Raw genomic sequence first — 20,768 nt, 5'->3', positions numbered from 1 at the left:
GCAATTAAAGGCATCTGCCACTACACTTAATGTTCTTTAACTCCTACATAAATGTCTTCACCAGATGCATTTTGTGGTCGCAATGGCCAGAAGATGCCAGATCCCCCTAAAACTGTAGTTAATAGAGGTTGTGAGTCACCATGTAGGTGTCTGAAATTGAACCTGGCTCATTTGAAAGAGTCTTACTGCTGGACTGTAAGGAGCCGTCCTCACATTCGCCATTATAAGATGGCACTGACACCTGTGTTCTAAGTAGTAAACAAACCATCTGCACATGCGCTGGGGTAGTTTCCCACCCCATGTGCTCTGCCTTTCCCGTGATGACAACTCTGGCTGATGGGCTGCAGCCAATCAGGGAGTGACACGTCCGAGGCGGAGGACAGTCCTCCATAAAAGGGAGGGGGCTCCGCCATCTCTCTCTCTCTCTCTGGCTCTCTTCTCCACTGGCTCCTGATGGGGTAAGCAATAAAGCTTGTGCCGCAGAAGATTCCGGTTGCCCTGAGTGTGTTCTTACCAGGGGGAACAAAAGCGGCGGGCAACACTGGACCATTTCTTCATCTTTTCCCTCTGCTTTGAAATCAATACTAGGACTCTTACATTTACTTCCTTCAAGACAGCTCTCACTCCACCCCCATCCAAAACAACACAACAGAAACATGGCTAATTTGGCCTGAGTTGTGAATCATGGGTTGTGATTCAAACTGTCATAACTCTTTAACTCCTTTTGGCTGTCAGTCCATTAAGGGCTTGAGAAGTCATAACTATTTCATTTTGTTGTTTTTGAGACTTGGCATTGTGTATCCCAGGATGGCCTAAAACTTGCTATCAATAAACTTCTGGGATTACAGGATACATAAACACCATGACAGCTGGCTTATGCCGTGCTGGGGACCGAATCCAGAGCTTCATGCCTGCCCTACAGCACATCATATGCTCTTACAGTAACCCAGACCCACTGCTCAAGCTCTCGATGCCCAGGGAGGTTAAATGAATCCCTGAGCATGAATGGCACTGTGCTTCTGATATAAATACCTTACCTTCAACCTGAAAAATCACAGTCAAGAATGAAATTGTTCTCTCAATGAGGGGTGCTCTTTCATCAAGCTGGTGTAACCAAACCCATTACACTGTAGATGACACATGCAGTGACAGCTACAGAGAAAAAGGCACAAGAGGAAATGATCATTCATCGTGCATGACTGGCAAGTTGCCCTGCACCACACACAAGTCCAATGAGCTCTGTGTTCACAGACAAGAGGTCAGACCAATCCTTACCAACACCTCCATGAGGGAGCTGTGTGCCTTGCCTCCATACTGAGCAGAGCTAGTATAGGGAGCAAATGCCAGAGAATCATAGAACTTTCCAGAAAGTGTAAAATAATTTAACATTAAACATCTACATGTAATAACTGACATCAATAAGCTATTCCAGTGGTCATAATGTAAGCCACTTCAAAATGTGCATTCATAATAAATACATTTCATTTACTGTGGAAATAAAAGTAAAATAGGTAAGATGAATGCCAACTGTGTCTCTGGAATGTCCCAAGGCTCTGTAAGATTACTGGTAAATGCAGTAAGTAGTAGTGAAATAGGAGTCCCTCCCTTTCAAAAGTGTTGGCAGTGGATAGTTAGATGAGGCAGCAAGAGTGCGGGCCAGGTGAGAGGGAAGGTTCCAAGCAAAGGACATACATATAGGCACAGATGGAGTGGTGCAGAGCTAGTCACAGCATGGCTGAGGAGAGGAAAGGTGACAGCTAGTGACATGGAGGCACTGGGTTAGCTCACAGTCTAATCAACTAGTAATGGAGAAGGCAGTGGTCAGGCTCTATGGTACAATAGCCTAGCTCTTCTCAGCAAACTAAACTGCTTGGGCCCAGTCCCTACCAAGTCCTCTGTAAGCTGCACCCTTGTGCTTCCCTTCTGTCCTGTACACAATAATGGAGCTAGGAGGGAAAATACATGGGAATGGCCACAGAACAAAACTAGAGAGGCAAAGGGAGCACACCACGCGGTACACCAGTCTATGAAGAAAGCCAGTTACATTTTCTGAAGGTACCTGATTATGTGGAAATGTTAAAGATTCATTCAACATGGGAAAGTACATAGAAATACCCTTGTAGAAGACCATTTTCTAAACTATGCTCCACTAAACATCATGTTACAAATACAATACCATAGGATTTCTGACCCATTGCCCCACAGTGAAGAACTGACCCAACCCCCCTCCCTCCCCCCCCCCCCGTTGTTGCACTGTTAAGAACAAATCAGGAAGCCAAAGGTGGTGGCGCATGACTTTAATACCACTTAGGAGGCAGAGGCAGATGTATCTGAGAGTTCAAAGCCAGCTGGCTTACACAGTGAGTTCCAGGACAGCCAAGGCTACACAGGTTGTGTCAAAAATTGAAAGAAAGAAAAAAAAAAGGTACAACTTGTCATCTCAAGTCTTACGTCTTTAACTTCTGTCAATACATGCACAAACTGCCTCAGCAGGAACACTGAGAAGTGTGGTGAGTTGGCCCATACAAGCAGAATAAAATTTCTATTTGTAAGACAGAATACCATTATAAAACCATTCTACAAAATACCTTCTTGAAATTTCATTTTAAGATGAGGAAAAAAATAAATCTGTCATTTTATTTAACATTCATTCTGAAGTTACAGTTTTATCAATACAATCTGCTTCTAAAGAAATCTTAGTATAATCCTAAAAGCATGCATTTATATACAGTAAGATCTACATTCCTTAATAAATTACATACATGATATATATTAAGCAAAAAAGAATACCAATTTGAGAATTCAGGACATTTATTTTTCTGCATGGGAATTTACTGTGCAACACACAGCAATTATGTTCACTAGGTAGTGAGACACTAAATAAGCACACTCAAAGTGTCTAAAACAGACTTTGTTTTTAGGCAACAAAATATTTTATGTCCTTAAACATCTCCCTCACCTAGCACCAGATGCAAGGACTTAACAGTAAACATGGACAGTGTCATGCTTAAAACCTAAAGCATGCATTGAGTCAGATTTACACATTCTGATCTACACTACTATATATGCAATATATACTTCTTACAAATACTTTATACATTAAGTTACCCTGCAGCATTCTGGAACTTTAATATCTTTGAATGGTTTATGAGACAAGTTTTGAGGTTCATCTGCAGGCTGGCTTGGGTCAGGTGAGAAATGGCAGCAATCTGAGGTTTATACTAAAGGAAAATGGTGCGTGTTTCTATCAACCATGTAAAGATACCTATGTACATGGATGACACAGACCTGTGCAGCTGGAGCCACCAGTGCAAACGCATGCATTGAGGTACTTAGTTTTTCCATGGTCAGGTATAATTATGCAATCATTTTTCTCAAGCACTGAAGATTTAAGACTTAATCAAATGAAAAGCTTGAACTTTAAGTATGAGATATTTATATCGTTAATTTCCAACTTTTAATGAGGATTCACCATTATAGGCTTAGATATCTCACTGAAATGTTTTAACAGTATATTTTCTCATTGTACAGAGACTGATTGGTAATTATACCTGGACAAGTGATAAATAGCATACTTGATATTCTTGCGGGAACTGTAATGAAATAGTAAAATACTTCATTATTGCTTCATTGGACTGAAAAACCTAAGAGGCAACAGCAGTGCTCGATGGTGAAAACTGAACATGAGGGCAGCGATGTGCCCCTAAGTGTCCTCTGTGCACTGTGAACTAAGCGTTCTCCACACTATCCATGCCGTTGGCATCCACGTGGATATCAGGCTCCACACAGAAAGAAGAAGGGATGAAGTGGCTAACAGTGGGACACAAACAGTTCTTAAGCTCCGGCAATTCTCGCTTCAGGCGCTCCAATTGCTCCACTTGGAATATATTTGGCTGTTCAGGCATCCAATCATATATCCTATGGTGAAAACAGACACACAATAACAATAATGTAATCTCATGTTTATTAAGGACTGTCTGACTTAACTTTTTAAGAAAATCCATTTTAAAACTACCTGGAATATTCATTCTTATTATATTTTATTCTACTTTAAGATAATGATAAAGATCAAAGCATTAGGTGAATGAATTCTCATTTTTCAAGTAAGTCAGAATAGACTGTTCTTTTGTAACCCTGGTTATAAAACAATTCCTTGAATCAGAAAACGGAATTTGTAGTTCTCTAGTGATTCTTGAAGTATATACCCTTGAAGTATACAACTGGTGATGCCTTAGTTTACAGGAGGAAAACCTCCTGAGCCCTGGAACTTGTCCCCAGTGACTTAACTCACAAATGACCAGAGAGATCAGAAAGAGCCTCTGGTACGTGAGGCATGCCCACAGTCAAAGACCAGCTATATATGCAACAACACAGGGTCATGAGAGAGAAGACGGCATATGAAGCTGATCCTGCTATCCCCACCTGAGTGCTGGGATTATAGTCATGGGCCACCACACCCTTTAAACATGGTGCTGGGGATGTGGCCAGCCCCTTGTGTATGCTAAGTAGACACTAGAGCAATTCATCCCTGCAGCATGCATTTTTAATGAAAAACTACTTCTCAACAACAAGGTTAAAGCACAGATTGTACACGTGGTACAAAGCTGTTATGCTTTTCTACTTTATTTTCTAACATTTCATTGGGAGTGGTTAATTTAGGTTAATTTAGCTTTATTTTGCTTCTGTGCAAGCAGAGACTGCAGGCACGCCCCTCAGAGCCCAGCTTGTTGACTCATACTAGGGGCTCAGGAACACAGGCCAGGGCAAGCATCATGATCGACTCCAAAAAGGAGCAAGAGAGAAGGGGGAAGAACAGACCCTCGCAGTGAGTGAGGGCAAGTGGTCTGACCTCCTCAGACCCTCGCAGTGAGTGAGGGCAAGTGGTCTGACCTCCTCAGACCCTCGCAGTGAGTGAGGGCAAGTGGTCTGACCTCCTCAGACCCTCGCAGTGAGTGAGGGCAAGTGGTCTGACCTCCTCGTGTGTTTCTGTATAACCCCAGCTCTTCCCTCCCTTGCACTCCATCAACTACTTAATGTCTCTCTTACAAAATTTTAATCCTTAATAGGCCTTAAACAAAACATTTGGTATTTATATGAATTTAGCCATTATACTGTTATGTTCTGAGGCTACAAAACAAAAACCAAACCAAACCTACACACTTCTATCACCATTCTCTCATAAATGTCCATAAAGCTCCAAGTCACTCATTATTCAAAACTTTCTAAATTTGTCTATCTAAAATCACACTAGTAAATAGAAAGAAAAACAAAGCACAAGAAGTCAGAGACAGTTAAAAGGAATAAAAGACTTGTGTTTTGATTATAAGCCTTAGAGAACTATTATTTATGTTATATGCTTACCACTATAACCTCCCTAAGTAGAGCCCATGCCAGGTTGGCCTTCCAAATGCCACTATAGTTCTACCCTGCTTCATGCTGGACCCATGCCTGAAATGCAAGTCCCAGCAGAGCAAATCTGAACATCTTAAACTTCCACCTCTGTTCTTTCTCTTCAAAGAAGCGGAGGCAGGAGGAATCTACTCTCAGCACTTGTTCTAACATCATCCTACTATTACATGTCAACATTCCATCCACTTCCAGCATGAAAGCCCTTGAGAAGATCTGTTCAAATTTGTATTCCTTAGCAGAGTCATACATAGAATTACCTTACACATTCTTTTCTTGTCCCCAAATATCTGTAGTCATTTCTTCTTCTGCATACTCACATAAAAATTCCCAATTTTAATGAAGTCAGTATTTTTATTAAATTGTTAATATGAAATTTAAGTTTTTAACTTTGTTAGTTGAAAACACCTATTTTTTAAAAACTGGCTAGTCACTCTGTTTTAGACAAAATTAACCAACTGGTTTAAAAGGCAGGCAGGTAGTTAAATAAGACAGCAGACCAGCTAGGCATGGCAGCATTCAACTGTAATGTCTTTGGGAAGCTGAGACTGGAAGATTGCAAGACTAAGTCAGCCTGAGTAAAGCCCTATCTTAAAAATCAAAAGAAATAAGTGAACAAACTAGACCAGACAAAATAGTGGGAGTAAAATCTTTATTAAAGAATGATATAACTTAGTAGGACAAAGGGTAGTATGAATTAATCCAAGGAAAGCATATTTTTGTTTTTCCTTAAAACAGGTCTGGTCAAAACACTGTGCTTCCATCAAGTCAATGTTTTTTTTTACAACCTAAAACATCTATATACTAAGCAACTTTAAAGTATTAGCAGCTATTAAACTTACATCTTATATACCAATTCCTAGGAAGCTGGTTTTTATATCAAGTCAACAAATATTTGATCCCAGTCTATATCTTACTGACCTAGCCTCTGAAGACAGTAAACAAAAAGAGCAAAATGTCCTGTCCTTGTGCAGCCTACACTCTCTGTATGCATTAGGAAACAGGGAGGTACTAGTTCAAAGAGGCCAGGAAGGAAAAGACATACGGTATAATGCTACATGCATGTATGTTTGTCGGTGATAAATGATCTTGAGCAAAATTGAGAAGCACCCTGTGAACAGAAGCTACTATTTAAAATAGTGTAGTCCTTGTGCAAGTGACATTTCAGTGTACAGGAGTTATTCTCTGAAGCAAAAAGAAATAGCACATCGAGGGATGTTCTGAAAGGAAAGATCCCAGAGGAAAATGGGAGTGAGAGGTGAAAGACACTGCAATGGAAGACTTCAAGGATTTAGACTGGGAAAGCAGAATAAGCAGAGAGGCCATTTATGCTGAAATCAAGATGGTAAGGCACATAAAAGTTTTTAAAAGTCAGGGAAATGTCCTGAGTTGGATACATATAGTACTGTTAATGCAAAAGATATAAAAAGCCAGAGAATGCAATGAGGTCACTGAGAGAGTATGGTCCCCAGTTGGTAGACTATTTGGGAAGGATTAGGAGGTATGTATGGCCTTGTATGCCACAAGGCAGTAAACTTTGAGGTTTCAAAAGTCCACATCAGGGCCTGTCTGTCTGTCTATCTCTCTGCTTCCTGCTTGTGGATCAGAAGTAAGCTGTTAGCTACTACTCCAGTGCCTTGCCTGCCTGCTGCCACACCCCCATGATGGGCATGGGCTCACCGTCTGGAACTGCCAACAAGTCACCTTGGTCACGGTGCCTCTAGAAAGTAACTAAGACAACTGCAGAAAAGTTTTGACAGCAGTCGTGGGAAAGGCAGGTATCCTCACTCCGAGGGAAATTACATATTTGGGTTAGGGCTTCTTAAGTGACTTTTGACATATCGCAACATCTGGGACAAGATCACAAGTGTCTGAATAAACTTTATATAACTACATAATTTTAACTTAACTGAATTTAATAGTTTAAAAGATAAAAACTACTATACTTTTTGAAAAATTCCATGGAGATTTTTTACAAAAAACAAATACCTATCATATATTAGACCATTTACTCCAAATTCCTTCAGTTTCCTTCGGTTTTCAGGATCATTGGTATCATCACCCCAGCAAAATATGACCAATCCCTTAGCTTTTGCCTCTTCGACATAGGATGGGTTTCTAAGGAGGTCTTCAGTATGGGCATTTATCCCCTAGAAGAAGAAAAATTCATTAAAGAAATGTAGTCATTACAGATACTAAATGATCAGGTTAGTGCTCTCTAAAGGAGATGCAAGAGGGGAAAAAATGGACACATTTTTCCTATAATTTCCCTTATTTAATGGATTCTCTATGTATATAAAACATTAATATATAAATGTAATTTATAAGCACATACTGAATGTGCAATCATTGTCATTTCTCTACTTGACGCTAAACCTTTTGCCAGTTGTTAGAATAGGAAATCTTATTTAATACTGTCTAAGACAAAATGAGAACTTACATACAAGCAACACGCAATGTACTTAGCCAGCTGTGTTTATCTGTTCATCATGTATATGCATGTAACAATAACAATCAAACAAAGATCGCACCTTTGTGAGAGAGCAGGGAATGAGAGCACTTGAAGGAAATACAAGGCATTCATATGAAAGAAAGGAAACTGAAACACAATTTACCAAAATATTTTCAAACTGTGCAAAACTCATTGCAATGGGTGTTGTCCGAGATCTGAGGTCCATGAGTTCGGGGTAAATATCAGACTTTCCTTGGGTCAAAAATAATATGGGATATTTGTTCTGCTTCTGCCGAACCCTGAATTGACAAGATAAAGGTGGAAGATTGCTAGGATGATAACAAAATTACTTTGAAACTTTAAAAATTACTAAAAAAAAAACAAAACAGAGAAAGAGCCAGGCATCATGGGTCCAGAAGGTTGGGGCTGGAGGATCACTGTAAGCTCAAGGCTGCCTAAACTACAGTGAATTCATATTCTACAGATTGAGAAACTCTAGAAGGCAGAACAAACAAGAAAGACCAATCCATTACTCAGATACAACCAAGTCAAACAAAGATTTAAAGGTTTTACATTTAGAAACTGAATGCAATGGGAAACCCCTGGGGCTTACATCTGATATGGAGGATAAATGCCAGATATAGGGTTATAGGTCCCTAAAGGACTGGTGGAGTGCACTTGACAAACAAGTGTCTCTCCCTTTTCAGGAAGAAAACAAAACATGGGCAACTGACTGAGAGGATGCCATATGGATAACCTCCCCAAACTGCCTCCCAAATCCTAGCTACAAAGAATATAGAATCAATTAAAAAAACATGAATATTACTTACATTGTACAAATATCTGCATCAAAAGAAGAAAACACTATTCTCCTCTTCCCAGAATTTTCTAAAACAGTTTTTAAAATTATATCCAAAAACACATTCATATCAAAATATGTCGATAAGTTGCCATCCCATACTCCATCCTATAAGAAAGGAAATTGAGGGGCTGAGATGTGCTAGAGCTGCAGTGTTAGAGAAAGCTTCAAGCAACAATCAGCCCAACACTTAAAAATGTAATAATGTGTTTCCCAAAAGCATACACAATGTTATAGTTACAGACAGTTAGAAGCAGTCGTGAGGAGCTGGTGCTTAGAACTGTACTCGTGTACTCTGTGAGAGCAGTAAGTGCTCTCCAGTCCCGATAGTTCATTAACCAGTGTTCTCCTGGACTAGCACAAAACTCCAGAAAACCAGGACCTTATCTTGTCCTTATTCTACCTATGTTCTCAGCACTCGGAAAATGCCTGGCCTTTATTATCTTCTTCGTAAATATTTCTGGATCATGAATGACTAAACCTAGGATTCACAGAAATTTCTCCTAAATTTGTATTACAATCTAAAAATAAATGTGTGTTTAATAATTCTAACATATGCTTTGATGTAAAAAATAGAAACAAAAAAAATAGTGAGAGTTTGACTATCTATCATCTACTTTTCAAATATACCCAGGAACTGTTTTTATGATGTATACTCAGGTCACTTAACATATCAAAACTTGTATAATATATATTTAGCAATTAAAAGTATTCATAGTATATTTATTTTGCTAAATAGCAAACTAAAAAAAAAAGTTTTAAAACAGCAACAAATCCAAGTAATATCTTTGACAACTCAATTGTTACCACAAAAAACCCTTAACCTATTTATTAAAACTGTGCAAGGCTGGTGAGATGGTTTGGCAGGTAAAGTACTTGCTACCCAAGTCTGAATTTAATTGACTCAAGTCCATGGTGGAGGACAGAAGGACAGACCTTCCCATGCGTATCACAGCACACATACCCATATTCACAAAGACACACAATAGTTTTTCTTCTTTTTTTCAACTCAATTTCAAGATTTATGTATATGACCTATACATACATATGTGACCTATATGCCAGAAAAGGGCATCAGGTCCCATTATAGATGGTTGTAAGCCACCATGTGGTTGCTGGGAATCGAACTCAGGACCTCTAGAAGAGCGGCCAGTGACTACTATTAATCGCTGAGCCAGTGGTTCTTTTTGTCACTCCTGCCCTTCTTTTTTCAATTCTAAAAGATCCATCAATCAATGTGCTTCAATGAAACAAGATTTCAGTTTTACTTAATCCCATTAGAAACAATAGAGTAACAAAAAGAGTACTTACCCTGTGTTGGCAAATCCATTTTATTTCTATATTAAATCCTACATTTTCTGGCAATGATTCTAAAACCTAGCGTTGTTTGTTGATGATGAATTGCGTTGTTTTTGGTAAAATGAATGGCAAAATAAGAAAAAAAAAACATGTAATTAAAATCAGCTAAGACTATATTACCTACATTACCAATATGTCTTCTTGTCACTGTGAACTAACTTTTTTAATATCAAAAAAATTTTTTTAAAAAGCAGCAGATTCAAGCAATGTCTTTGACAACTCAATTATCACCACAAAGACTCTTAACCTGAAACCTTTTCCATCATTCCTTTAAAAAAAAAAATCTGACGTGAGTTATAGGCAGTGAGTTATTGAAGAACCTACCTATTCCTACATCTAACTCTAATCTTAACCCCAACCCTAACCCTAACCTATGTCATGTTTTCTGATTATATTTAGGTATGTCAAAAAATTAAGATTAAATGAAAACCATCACTTAAGCTTTTTAAAAAAGGTATTGTTCAACAAATACCATGCTGATTGATACTTTCCCTGCAAAAAATACACTATATTATTCTGAGGTCTATAAATCAAAAGGGCTAATATACACATACACACAGAGGGGAGCAGGCAGAATATACAAGTTGCTCATCTTTTCTGAAGAAAATTATCTGGACGCTTGGCATCTCACCAGCATCTACATGGACTTCCCTGAGACTGTCTAAATTGTCTCTACTTTTAAATTATCATCATCATTATTTTAAAAACAGGGTCTCGCTATGTAGCCCTAGATGAAATAAACTATGAAGATCAGGCAGACCATACAGAGATCTGTCTCTGTCTCCCAGAGGGCTGGGAAGAAAGGTGTGACCAGCCAATTTTTAAAATCTTTACACTACTTTTTGCTTTAGACCTTTTCACGGTGAATTTCTGAAATGCCCTATTTTCAATAATGAAGTTTCTTATGTTCTCTCCAAACTATAGGTTTTAAATACTAGAGAAGCCTCTTCCATCGTCACATCTTCCTTCCATCTCTTCCCGTGTCCTCTTTTTCCCTTTATACAGAAATATACAAACTTACTATTGTCATCAAATTAGCCCAGTGAGAGGGAAGTCTTACTCAAGTGAACAGTTAAGCTATTCTTTAAATGCAGCACAGCCTCAGGGGTAATAGACAACACCCACAATCCCAGTTATCTGTGAGGAGGCAGAAAAATGAGGAATTCCAGAATCTATGCAGCCTGAGCTCTATGACAAAATGCTTCAACCACCCCCACCCACCCAAGAGCACCTATAATAAGCTTACACTGGTGCTGACATTCACAGAGCCCTTTTAGTGCCTACTGAATATTAAAAAAATCATTCATGCAAACAGATATCAATGAAATAGCCCTGTCCAGGTGTCCCTCAAGGAACTTACCATCTTAAGAGAAGGAAATGGCTGATTTTCAGAAAAGAAATTTTCCTCCTCAGACAAAGATTCTGAAATTTTAAATTATAGAAGCCTGGTAAGTAAAATGACCCTAGAGCAGATCTTCTCCCAAACCTTAGGACAGCCTGCACACTGAAGTAATTACCAGATCTTTTAGGCTGATTACTTCTGAAGACTTGCATTTGCTATCTTTAACCATTAAGAACCCCATTTTCTAAATAAGCATCTAGCAAAAAGACTAGCTCGTTAATATTAACTTCATTTAAACACCAGCCTTTGTGGTCCCATGATTATTTTCATGTAAAAAACAGTTTAGATGACTCTAAATAGTAGCCAGTAGTAACTCATTTCTTGGTGGAATTTGGAGTTGTATCAAAGTCAGCTCAGAAATTACAAAGTAAAGAAAATCTAAGAGTTGGGGCTGTAGCCAGGCAGCAGTGGCGTACGCCTTTGATCCCAGCACTTGGGAGGAAGATTTCTGAGTTCGAGGCCAGCCTGGTCTACAGAGTGAGTTCCAGGACAGCCAGGGCTATACAGAGAAACCCTGTCTCGAAAAAAAACAAAAACAAAACACAAAAAAACAAAAACAAAAACAAAAAACAAACAAAAGAGTTGGGGCTGTAGCTCAGTTGGTAAGGAGATAACCTGGCATCAATGTAACCCTGGGTTCCAGCTTCAGGGATGAATAAAACTGGGCATGGCATACACCTGTAATCCCAGCACATAGAAGGTAAAGATAAGAAGTTCAAAGTTATCCTTGGATATATGTGAACTCAAGGCTATTGTGAGCTACATGAAACTACCTTAAAAACAAAATCTACAGCTACTTTTGTTATAATCTCTTAATCCAAAATAGATTAAGTACAGAAGTTTTTCCTAACACACACACACACACACACACACACACACACACACACACACACAAAATCAACTCATATGCAGTTCAAATGTATTTTAAAACTAAAACTAAGTAAAAACTTGAATTAAATAATTAAAGGTAAGCCTATGAAGTCACATATTAAGACAACCTTGGTGTCTAAAGCACCTACTAACCCTTCACAAAGGCAGTTACTATGTGGTTTTCACAAAGGACATTTTTGAGTACCTGTCCTTTGTAGAACACTGTGAAAGTCAGTCTCTGGGACTATGAAACCACTGTCCTACCTTTGAGAGATAACATATTCCAGCTAAAGAAAGGGGGTGCAAAAGCATTGGGTTTCAAGAGGTACATAAATCATTGAGCTCTGTTGGGAGTGGAATATAAAGTGGCACTAAACAGTGCTGTGGGAAGCAGGACACTCTGGGAAGACACTGAGGCAGGAAGTTGTTCAGTAAAGTGACTTGCCATCCAACACAGCTAGAGAGGATGGAGCTGATTCAACAACAACTGGCACTGGAATCTGTACCTGAGGCACTCTACTTTGTAATGGTTAATAATTTTTGGAAAGAACTGACATAAAACTAAGGAAGGTAGTAAAATGCTTATTTGCATGTAACACCCTTGTTGAAAATCAATTCAGATCTATGAAATTACATTCACATGGACCAATACTACAGCCATTAAAATGACCAAAGATACAAACGTATCTATGACAATCATAAAACAAAAACAATGCTTCCAAACTAGCACATACGTTTCCGTTCTTTGGTTTTTAATGCAGTCACATGAGAAAGCTGTAAAACAAACAACACAAAATGCAATTAGAAAAAAAAAATCCATAGTTGATGCAATAAATTACATAAGGTAATTTGAAAAGTTAGCAAGCTAGAACAGACAAAATGTGAAATTACCAGTTTAATAATAAATACTAGCCGGGCGTGGTGGCGCACGCCTTTAATCCTAGCACTCGGGAGGCAGAGGCAGGTGGATTTCTGAGTTCGAGGCCAGCCTGGTCTACAAAGTGAGTTCCAGGACAGCCAGGGCTATACAGAGAAACCCTGTCTCGAAAAACAACAACAACAACAACAAAAAATAAATAAATAAATAAATACTAATACTTAGCTGTTTATTTAAGTATCTAGTAGGGATGCGATAAGGAATCTTACACAGTAAAGTAAATTATACCAAGATTATAGTATGTATAAAAACTATCCCATGCATGTTTAATGCAGTCATTCTTGTGTGCAGTGAGCATTACTGAATCAGACAAATGTAGACCATACTAAAGCTGAAGGGATATTTGCATTTTATGTCACTGTTAATACCTTCAATAACTGGAGTTGGTCAAATGTTAATTCTTTTACTGGGATTTCAAACAATTCAACTGGATCAGCTTCATATTTCTAGTAGAAAAGGGGAGAAATAAATCTGTTTTACTATGTTTGAATGTTTGCACTAATACACCTACCGTCTCAACTTACTGAAGATGAGAGAGCTGGTAGGTACCAACCATTACCCCATGCAGAAAGGCCCACTACCGGAGCTCCTGTTCCAGCTTTTTTTTTTTTTTTTTTTTCTTTTTTAAATTTTTTCCTTGTAGTCCCAGAAAAGCCCACAGCCTTTCACATGCTGGGCAAAGGCTCTCATCTTTGAGCTTCTGTTTCTACTGCAGGCAGCCAAAGCCACACCCTGAGCCCCTAGCTTCTGTTTTTACTGTAGGCAGCCAGAGCCTGGAAGAAAGGCATCTGACAGAGAGGAAGCACCAATGGCAGAGCATGATGCCAGGCATTCCTCTTATTACTCTTAGTATTACTGCCTCCTTCATGCGGTTGGTATCCACTTCATCTGCCACTGATTCATGCTACATGCCTAGGAAATCAACATGCAAGTACTATAAGCAATTTAATGCTACAAATCAATTTCTAATTTTTCTAAGCCTTTTAATATTTAAACCACACTAAAAGTGGCAGGTGCACACGCAAACAATTCTATGAAAATGTGTCTGATTATTTATAAGCAATATTTAAGAACCATGATCTAGCATGTATCCTCCACAGGCAAATCTACATTTTAAAGCCATATCAAAATGTTATACTGTAGGAAGTACCACTCTTTAAGGAAATGAATTAAGGTACCACCAATAAATCAACTCAACATTAAGTCATTGCGCAAATATATTCACTGATGAGCATTGATACAAACCTGTGTATGCACAAATTTTTTCTGGAAGGACACACAAGAAACTATTAAGAATAAGGGAATGAGATCAAGGGAAGGGGAAGGAAGATTTGTCATTCATTTCATCTTCTGAACTACTTGCATTTAACGGACATGGGTTTTCAAGGACATTGTTTTTACATGAAAATGCTAACTAAAAAAATAAAACTCAAGATAAAAATATATACAATTCATTAGCTTCATTCCCCCATTAACTCATTTGGATTCAACTGCACAAGACAGTCTGCTGAAAACAAGGGATCAATAATACTCTTCAATGAGCTATGTTAGAAATAACATTCTCTTGTAGCAATAGATGAATCCTCTCCTTTTGCCCCCTGATGTTATTTCACAAAGACAGAAGGGTCCCCATCTGGGTCTGTTCTTAGAACCTCCTATCTGTTAAGCAGGGAGAGCCAGCTATCCTGCCAGACTCTATTGTCCAATAGCAGCAAACTGGCTAATTTTAAACCAGATCACTGAAAATGATATTCAATTTAAAAGAAAAAATCCAAGATGAACCTAATTTAAGTCCCTTAGAAAATACCTGTTTTGTGTATATGCTCGTCAGTACTGACGAGTACAAAAACAGTAACAATAAATCTTCAGGATCCTACATGCATTTTCGGATCTCGCTATGGACTCTTCCCTGTATCATCACATGTTCCCCTCTCTCCTTACTGGTTCTACTGCAGCTGTGTCTCACTGCTCTGTAGTCCTCAAATTCCTGTATCTTCCATCTAGCCTGCCTTGACTGACAGGCCTCTGCATACTGATGCCACACCACTCCACTCCAGCTGTGCCAGCTGATTATTAAGACATGAAGCAGAAATAGATGGGAGTCATGGGGAAATAATCTTCCTCTTCTGCCTCAATATTGTACCCAAGGGACCAATACAGAAAATACTTGACATGTCCATTCATCAGTAACATCAAAAAGAAAATTCAGTGGCACTGATGCCCGACTCTAGGAAATCATTCCATCAAACCTATCTCCAAATATAAAGGCTTAAGAAGAAATGGTAGTAATTCACTAAGCAAATGATTCACCAACTGTAACAAATAATAAAAACAAACATCACAGTACGCATAAACTACAAGGATGTCAACATACCCTCTTCATGGTCAGACAGCAGGTGAGGTCATGATACACCACGGGCACAAAGTCCTTTGAAAGGTGGACATCAAATTCTACAAATGCTGCGCCCTGACAGAAGAAAAGGAAGCAAGGAAGCAGACAACACGTTTCTCATCACAGATCAAATTTTTTTAAGGTAAAATTATAATTTTGTACAATAAAACCACTTCATGAATATCTCACTTCAAACTTCTCTAACATGGTTAACTTACAACTTTCTGTTTTGCAAAAGTACAACTTTTTCCTGGCTAAATAAAAAGATGTGTTGAGGTATCCCGATCCATTTGCAAACACGGCACTAAAAAACAGTGAGACAGCCTTCAGGGCAATGCCCATGTCTGTGCACTGAGCAGGAGCACAAGACTCTCTATTACAGCTAAACAACAGAGCCTCAGGGAGAGATGAGGAGAAGAACACACTACAGAGCCTCCTAGCTCTGCTCCTGACTCTGAGTCACCTGATCATGAGCGAGTGTTTGCTGGAGCGGCTCGGCTCGGGAGTGAGGAACACTTGCTGCTCTTGTGGAGAATCCAGGTCCAGTTCCCAGCTCTCAAGTCAGCTCACTCAGAACCATCTACAACTCTGTCACTCTTTTCTTGCCTCAGCAGGGGAGGAATGCACATGATGTGCATGCATGTGCACACACACACACACACACATACATACATACATACATGCAAATTAAAACTCTTTTAAAAATACCATAGTTTTCTAAAAGGGAACTACACCATTTCCTTGTAATCCCACCTACAGGTGAAGTGACATTTCCTTAGTTAGGATGTTTTATTTTACACGATCACACATCCGACAGAGAACTTTACCAAGAGATGAGATGCTGCTTAGTTAGCAACAATAAACTAAAACTAGTTACAAATTATCAACTATGGATCAGTATGCCCCTGGATTAGTATATCCTTTCAAATAGAAGACAAATGATATATTAATTTTTTCGATACAGGATCTTACTGTGCAGCCCTATCTGGCCATGAATTCACAGAGATCCAGCCTACCCCTGACTCACAAGTGCTGAGATTAAAGATAAGTGGCACTAACAGTTTAAATTACTTTGGGAAGTGAAAACCACTGTGAAAAACTGTGGGAAGAAATAAAATAAGATGCCCTCTCATCCCCCATCCCAGTTTAGGTGTGGAGCCTGAGTTTCTCTGGTGGAGGACAAAAAATAAACAATGATTGGATAAAAGAAAAAATTTAATATAATCGTTTATGTTTGTTTTTCTTTTAAAGTATAGAATAATGTATTTCAATATGGTACTTCATACAAGTACTGATACATTTTTTAAGTGTGATATAGAGGCAGCCAGATGATAATTCTGTGGGTAGGTGTAGTTGGCACCAAGCCTGATAACCTGAGTTCACTTTCCAAGACTCACACGATGGGAGGAGGGTACCAATTTCCAAGTTGTCCTCTGACCTCCACACATAGACAGTGCCAGCAATTCCCCCACCCCCAAAGATACTAAAATGCAATGAGTGTTAAATAAAATCACTACCTTCTACTAGCATTATTTCTAAAGTAAAACCAAGCATTAGGAACTTTTTACCTCAAGAAAGAAAAGAAGGGGCACGGTGGCTCATACCTGTAATAACCATAACCCTTGAGAAACAGAAGCAGGGGACCCCCTAAGTTCAAGACCAGCCTGGCTGAACTAAATTGAAGCCATCTTCTGCTATTTTTTTAGACAGCAAGAGTGACCACAAAGTGGGGAGAGTGGTGGGGCATTGTGTGCACGCGCAAGAGGTTTAAAGCTCTTATTCATTTTTTTGCTTTTTCAGAATATCTGTGTTTAGTTCCCAGCACCCACATAATGGTTCTCAAATGGTTGTAACTCCAACTGTACAGGATCTGACACCTTCTGGCCTCAAAGGAAACCAGACACACAAACAGTGCACTCACACACACAGGCAAGCAAAACACTCATATAGGTATTATTCTGTTATTTACATGTAAATCTTCATTATAAATCTAAATACAAATAGCAAAAGGTATTTATTCTTCACTTAGAAGCATTTTCAGAGTAGTTTTCTTTTTATCTGGCAGTACAAACTGGAAGAGAGAGATCCCCGTCTCTATCTCAACAATCTAAAGTTGTTTACAGAAAGAATACTTACATGACTGGCAGCATTTCTTAAAGAAGCGATAGTATTTTCCTGTACTTTAGCTAGCCTGAAATAAAGAAATACAGTCATCAGAGACTAAAGAAAAGAACATTGTAGGCAGCCAAGTACATCGCATCTTCAACAGTGAAGACAGGACTAACCTTACTATACTTAAAATATGATAGTGAACACTCTTGGCTGGCATGTGCACTTATTTCAAGCACCAGCTCTGTTACTTACAATGATATAGATTCCACATTAAAATACATAGCTTCCCTGTACTTGAATCTTTTCTTGGAAATAAGTGAGGTGCCCGATTAAGGAAAACAATCCTTTTCAAGGGAACAAAGAAACTGAAAAGAAATGTACTACTTATAAAGCCTCCAAATGACTTCATACTGGCAAAACATGGGGAACTGGGAATGACTGACACACCAGCAGGGTAGATTGTATTAAGGAGAGTAGATGAAGGAAGAGCTCAATAGAACGTGTTTGCTGGGCTGGAGAGATGGCTCAGCGGTTAAGAGCACTGATTGCTCTTCCAGAGGTCCTGAGTTCAATTCCCAGCAAACACATGGTGGCTCACAACTATCTGTAATGGGATAGGATGCCCTCTTCTGGTGTGTCTGAAGACAGCTATAGTGCACTCATATACATAAAATAAATAAATCTTGTGCTTTATTAAGTGTTTGCTGCTCAAGCCTAAGAACTTGAGTTCAAATGCAGCACCCATGTGAAAAAGCCAGGCATGGCTGTACATGCCTAAACCCATGTGTGTGTGTGGGGGAGGGTGTTAAACAGGCAAGGGAGGATTGCTGGGGCTTGCTGGCTGCCAGACTAGCTACACATTCAGTGAGTGACCTGGTGTCAAAGGTGCAGAGTGACATCCCATTATCTTACTGTAGCCCAATATCTGTGCATGCATGCATGCGTGCTCACTCGTGCACGCGCACGCACGCACGCACGCGCACACACACACACGTATACACGTATGTATGTATGTATGTATGTATGTATGTATGTAAGGAGAGAAATTATTAACATAGAACTTGAAAGTGCTTCTTACTTAAATATAAGCTGACTTGGTTTGGAGACCTAAAAGATCATAACAGTAACCACAAGTCCCAAAGCACCTCAGAATCATTTATTTGTTTGTTTTTTAGAAACTGAGTTTCTCGTTTCACATCTGGTACAAGTATGCAAGTGTAAGTAATAAGGGAAAGCCTTGAGACCAGACTGGCCTTGAACTCTAAAAATTCCACTTGCCTCTTCATCCAAGTGCTTGGATTAAAGGTGTGTGCCACCACTGCCATGCCAGAATGATGTAGGGGCTGGAGATGTGATTCGTTGGTTAAGAGCACTTGCTATTCTAGAAAACAAGTTTGCCGCCTACCTAGCATCCACACTGGACGGCTCACAACAACCTGTAACCCCCAGTTCTAGGTGATCTGACATCCTTCATATTCCATGAGCACTGCACACACATTAATATATATATATATATATATGCAAATATATTATATGTATATAATTAAATATATATTTAACATAGTTTAAATAGGATTACATTTTTTATTAGATATTTTTCTTTATTTTCATTTCAAATGTTATCCCCTTTCGTGATTTCCCCTCCAGAACCCCCTTCTCCCTATCTCTTTCCCCCCTCCCCCTGCTCACCAACCCACCCACTCCCTCTTCCTGGCCTCGCATTCCCCTGCTCTGAGTCATAAGAGCCTTCACAGGATCAAGGGCTTCTCCCATTGATGACCGACTAGGCCAACCTCTGCTACATATGTAGCTAGAGCCATGAGTCCCACCATGTGTACTCTTTAGTTGGTGGTTTAGTCCCAGGATCTCTGGGGGTACTGGTTGGTTCATATTGCTGTTCCTCCTATGGGGCTGCAACCCTTTCAGCTCCTTGGGTCCTTTCTAGCTCCTTCATTGGGGACCCTGTGGCTCAGTTCAATGGATGGCTGTGAACATCTACTTCTGTATTTGTCAGGCACTGGCAGAGCCTCTCAAACAAAAGGATATACCTTCTTCTAAATAGGATTAAATTAAGTTTTATAGTAGAAAGCCTAGAGCAATGAAATACAATACTGACAGTTTTACAAAACTGGGAGGGAAACACAACTGTATTAGGCTGGCATTTGTGTCTTATGAAGTCTATGCTGAACTCAATTCCTTGGACTTATACACTTCCACAGAAGCATGGCTATGGAGAAGAATCACTTAGGACAGTCTTGACCAACTCTTCCATAGCTGAGGTAACCGAGAACCAGAGGAAACAGAGCAGCCTGCAAGAGCAACAATCAAGAGTGATGACATAGAGGCCAAAAAGCTTTCTGCATTGAAATCTTCCTCCTGGCTTTCAATTTTTAATGTCTTTTTCATTATGCAGCCAGTATATGGAAAAGATTGAACATTATCTCAGGAAAGCCGTTGTTTCTATTGAGACAGTAATTTCTTTCATCACCACTTTCATTTAATTCTACAGGTAATAAAAGGCACTTTCTGACATTTAGCAGGTAAAATCCCACCAAGTTTGGGCTACCGAATAGTAATCATATCCAAATATAAAACTTACTTGGCAGTCGTTGTTGAGTTCCCTGCACCACGATGTCCAACGTCCAATGGTATTCTTGGTTTCCAATACTTGGAAAATGAAGACTGCATAGAACAACTATATCCAGGTAATGGCTTGATGATGATAAAATCAACTTTCATAGGAAAAGGGGGGGGCATGATTAAAAAGACCGCTCAAAGGCATCTGAAAAGTACTTAACCAGTTTTGTTAAACAGAAAAAGATCAAGATAAAATTGATTCAGAGTAAAAGCCGAAAATTCAGTAACTATGCTCCTTAAAGTGTTATTAAACAATGAAAGTAGACAGTTTACTTTTATCATTCACAAATAAAAAATTTGGCGGACTGGTGAGATGGCTCAGTGTGTAAGAGTACTGACTGC

General features: G+C 39.1%; 1 protein-coding gene across 4 annotated transcripts in view; it reads right to left on the bottom strand.

The window, feature by feature from the left end:
• Positions 1-3,042: 3,042 nt before the first annotated feature.
• The window catches only part of Gpcpd1 (glycerophosphocholine phosphodiesterase 1), a 48,292-nt gene continuing 30,566 nt past the window's right edge, over positions 3,043-20,768 (bottom strand). For 3 of the 4 annotated variants that reach the window (XM_085833957.1, XM_085833955.1, XM_085833960.1), the window contains 12 exons: positions 20,389-20,521; positions 17,814-17,868; positions 15,660-15,752; positions 14,531-14,551; positions 13,654-13,731; positions 13,083-13,122; positions 11,437-11,498; positions 10,029-10,094; positions 8,689-8,825; positions 8,022-8,157; positions 7,396-7,556; positions 3,043-3,918 (listed from right to left, as the gene is read on the bottom strand). In XM_085833957.1, the coding sequence (XP_085690083.1) occupies positions 3,729-3,918; positions 7,396-7,556; positions 8,022-8,157; positions 8,689-8,825; positions 10,029-10,094; positions 11,437-11,498; positions 13,083-13,122; positions 13,654-13,731; positions 14,531-14,551; positions 15,660-15,752; positions 17,814-17,868; positions 20,389-20,521 (1,172 nt within the window). In that variant the 3' untranslated portion in view covers positions 3,043-3,728. The remainder of the gene's footprint in view (positions 3,919-7,395; positions 7,557-8,021; positions 8,158-8,688; positions 8,826-10,028; positions 10,095-11,436; positions 11,499-13,082; positions 13,123-13,653; positions 13,732-14,530; positions 14,552-15,659; positions 15,753-17,813; positions 17,869-20,388; positions 20,522-20,768) is intronic. The other variant, XM_085833959.1, reaches the window with a different exon arrangement.

Source organism: Mus caroli, unplaced genomic scaffold (genome assembly GCF_978045245.1).
Source record: "Mus caroli unplaced genomic scaffold, Mus_caroli_1 scaffold_2, whole genome shotgun sequence".
Taxonomy (NCBI): Eukaryota; Metazoa; Chordata; class Mammalia; order Rodentia; family Muridae; genus Mus; species Mus caroli.
This window is presented reverse-complemented; position numbering and strand designations above follow the sequence as displayed.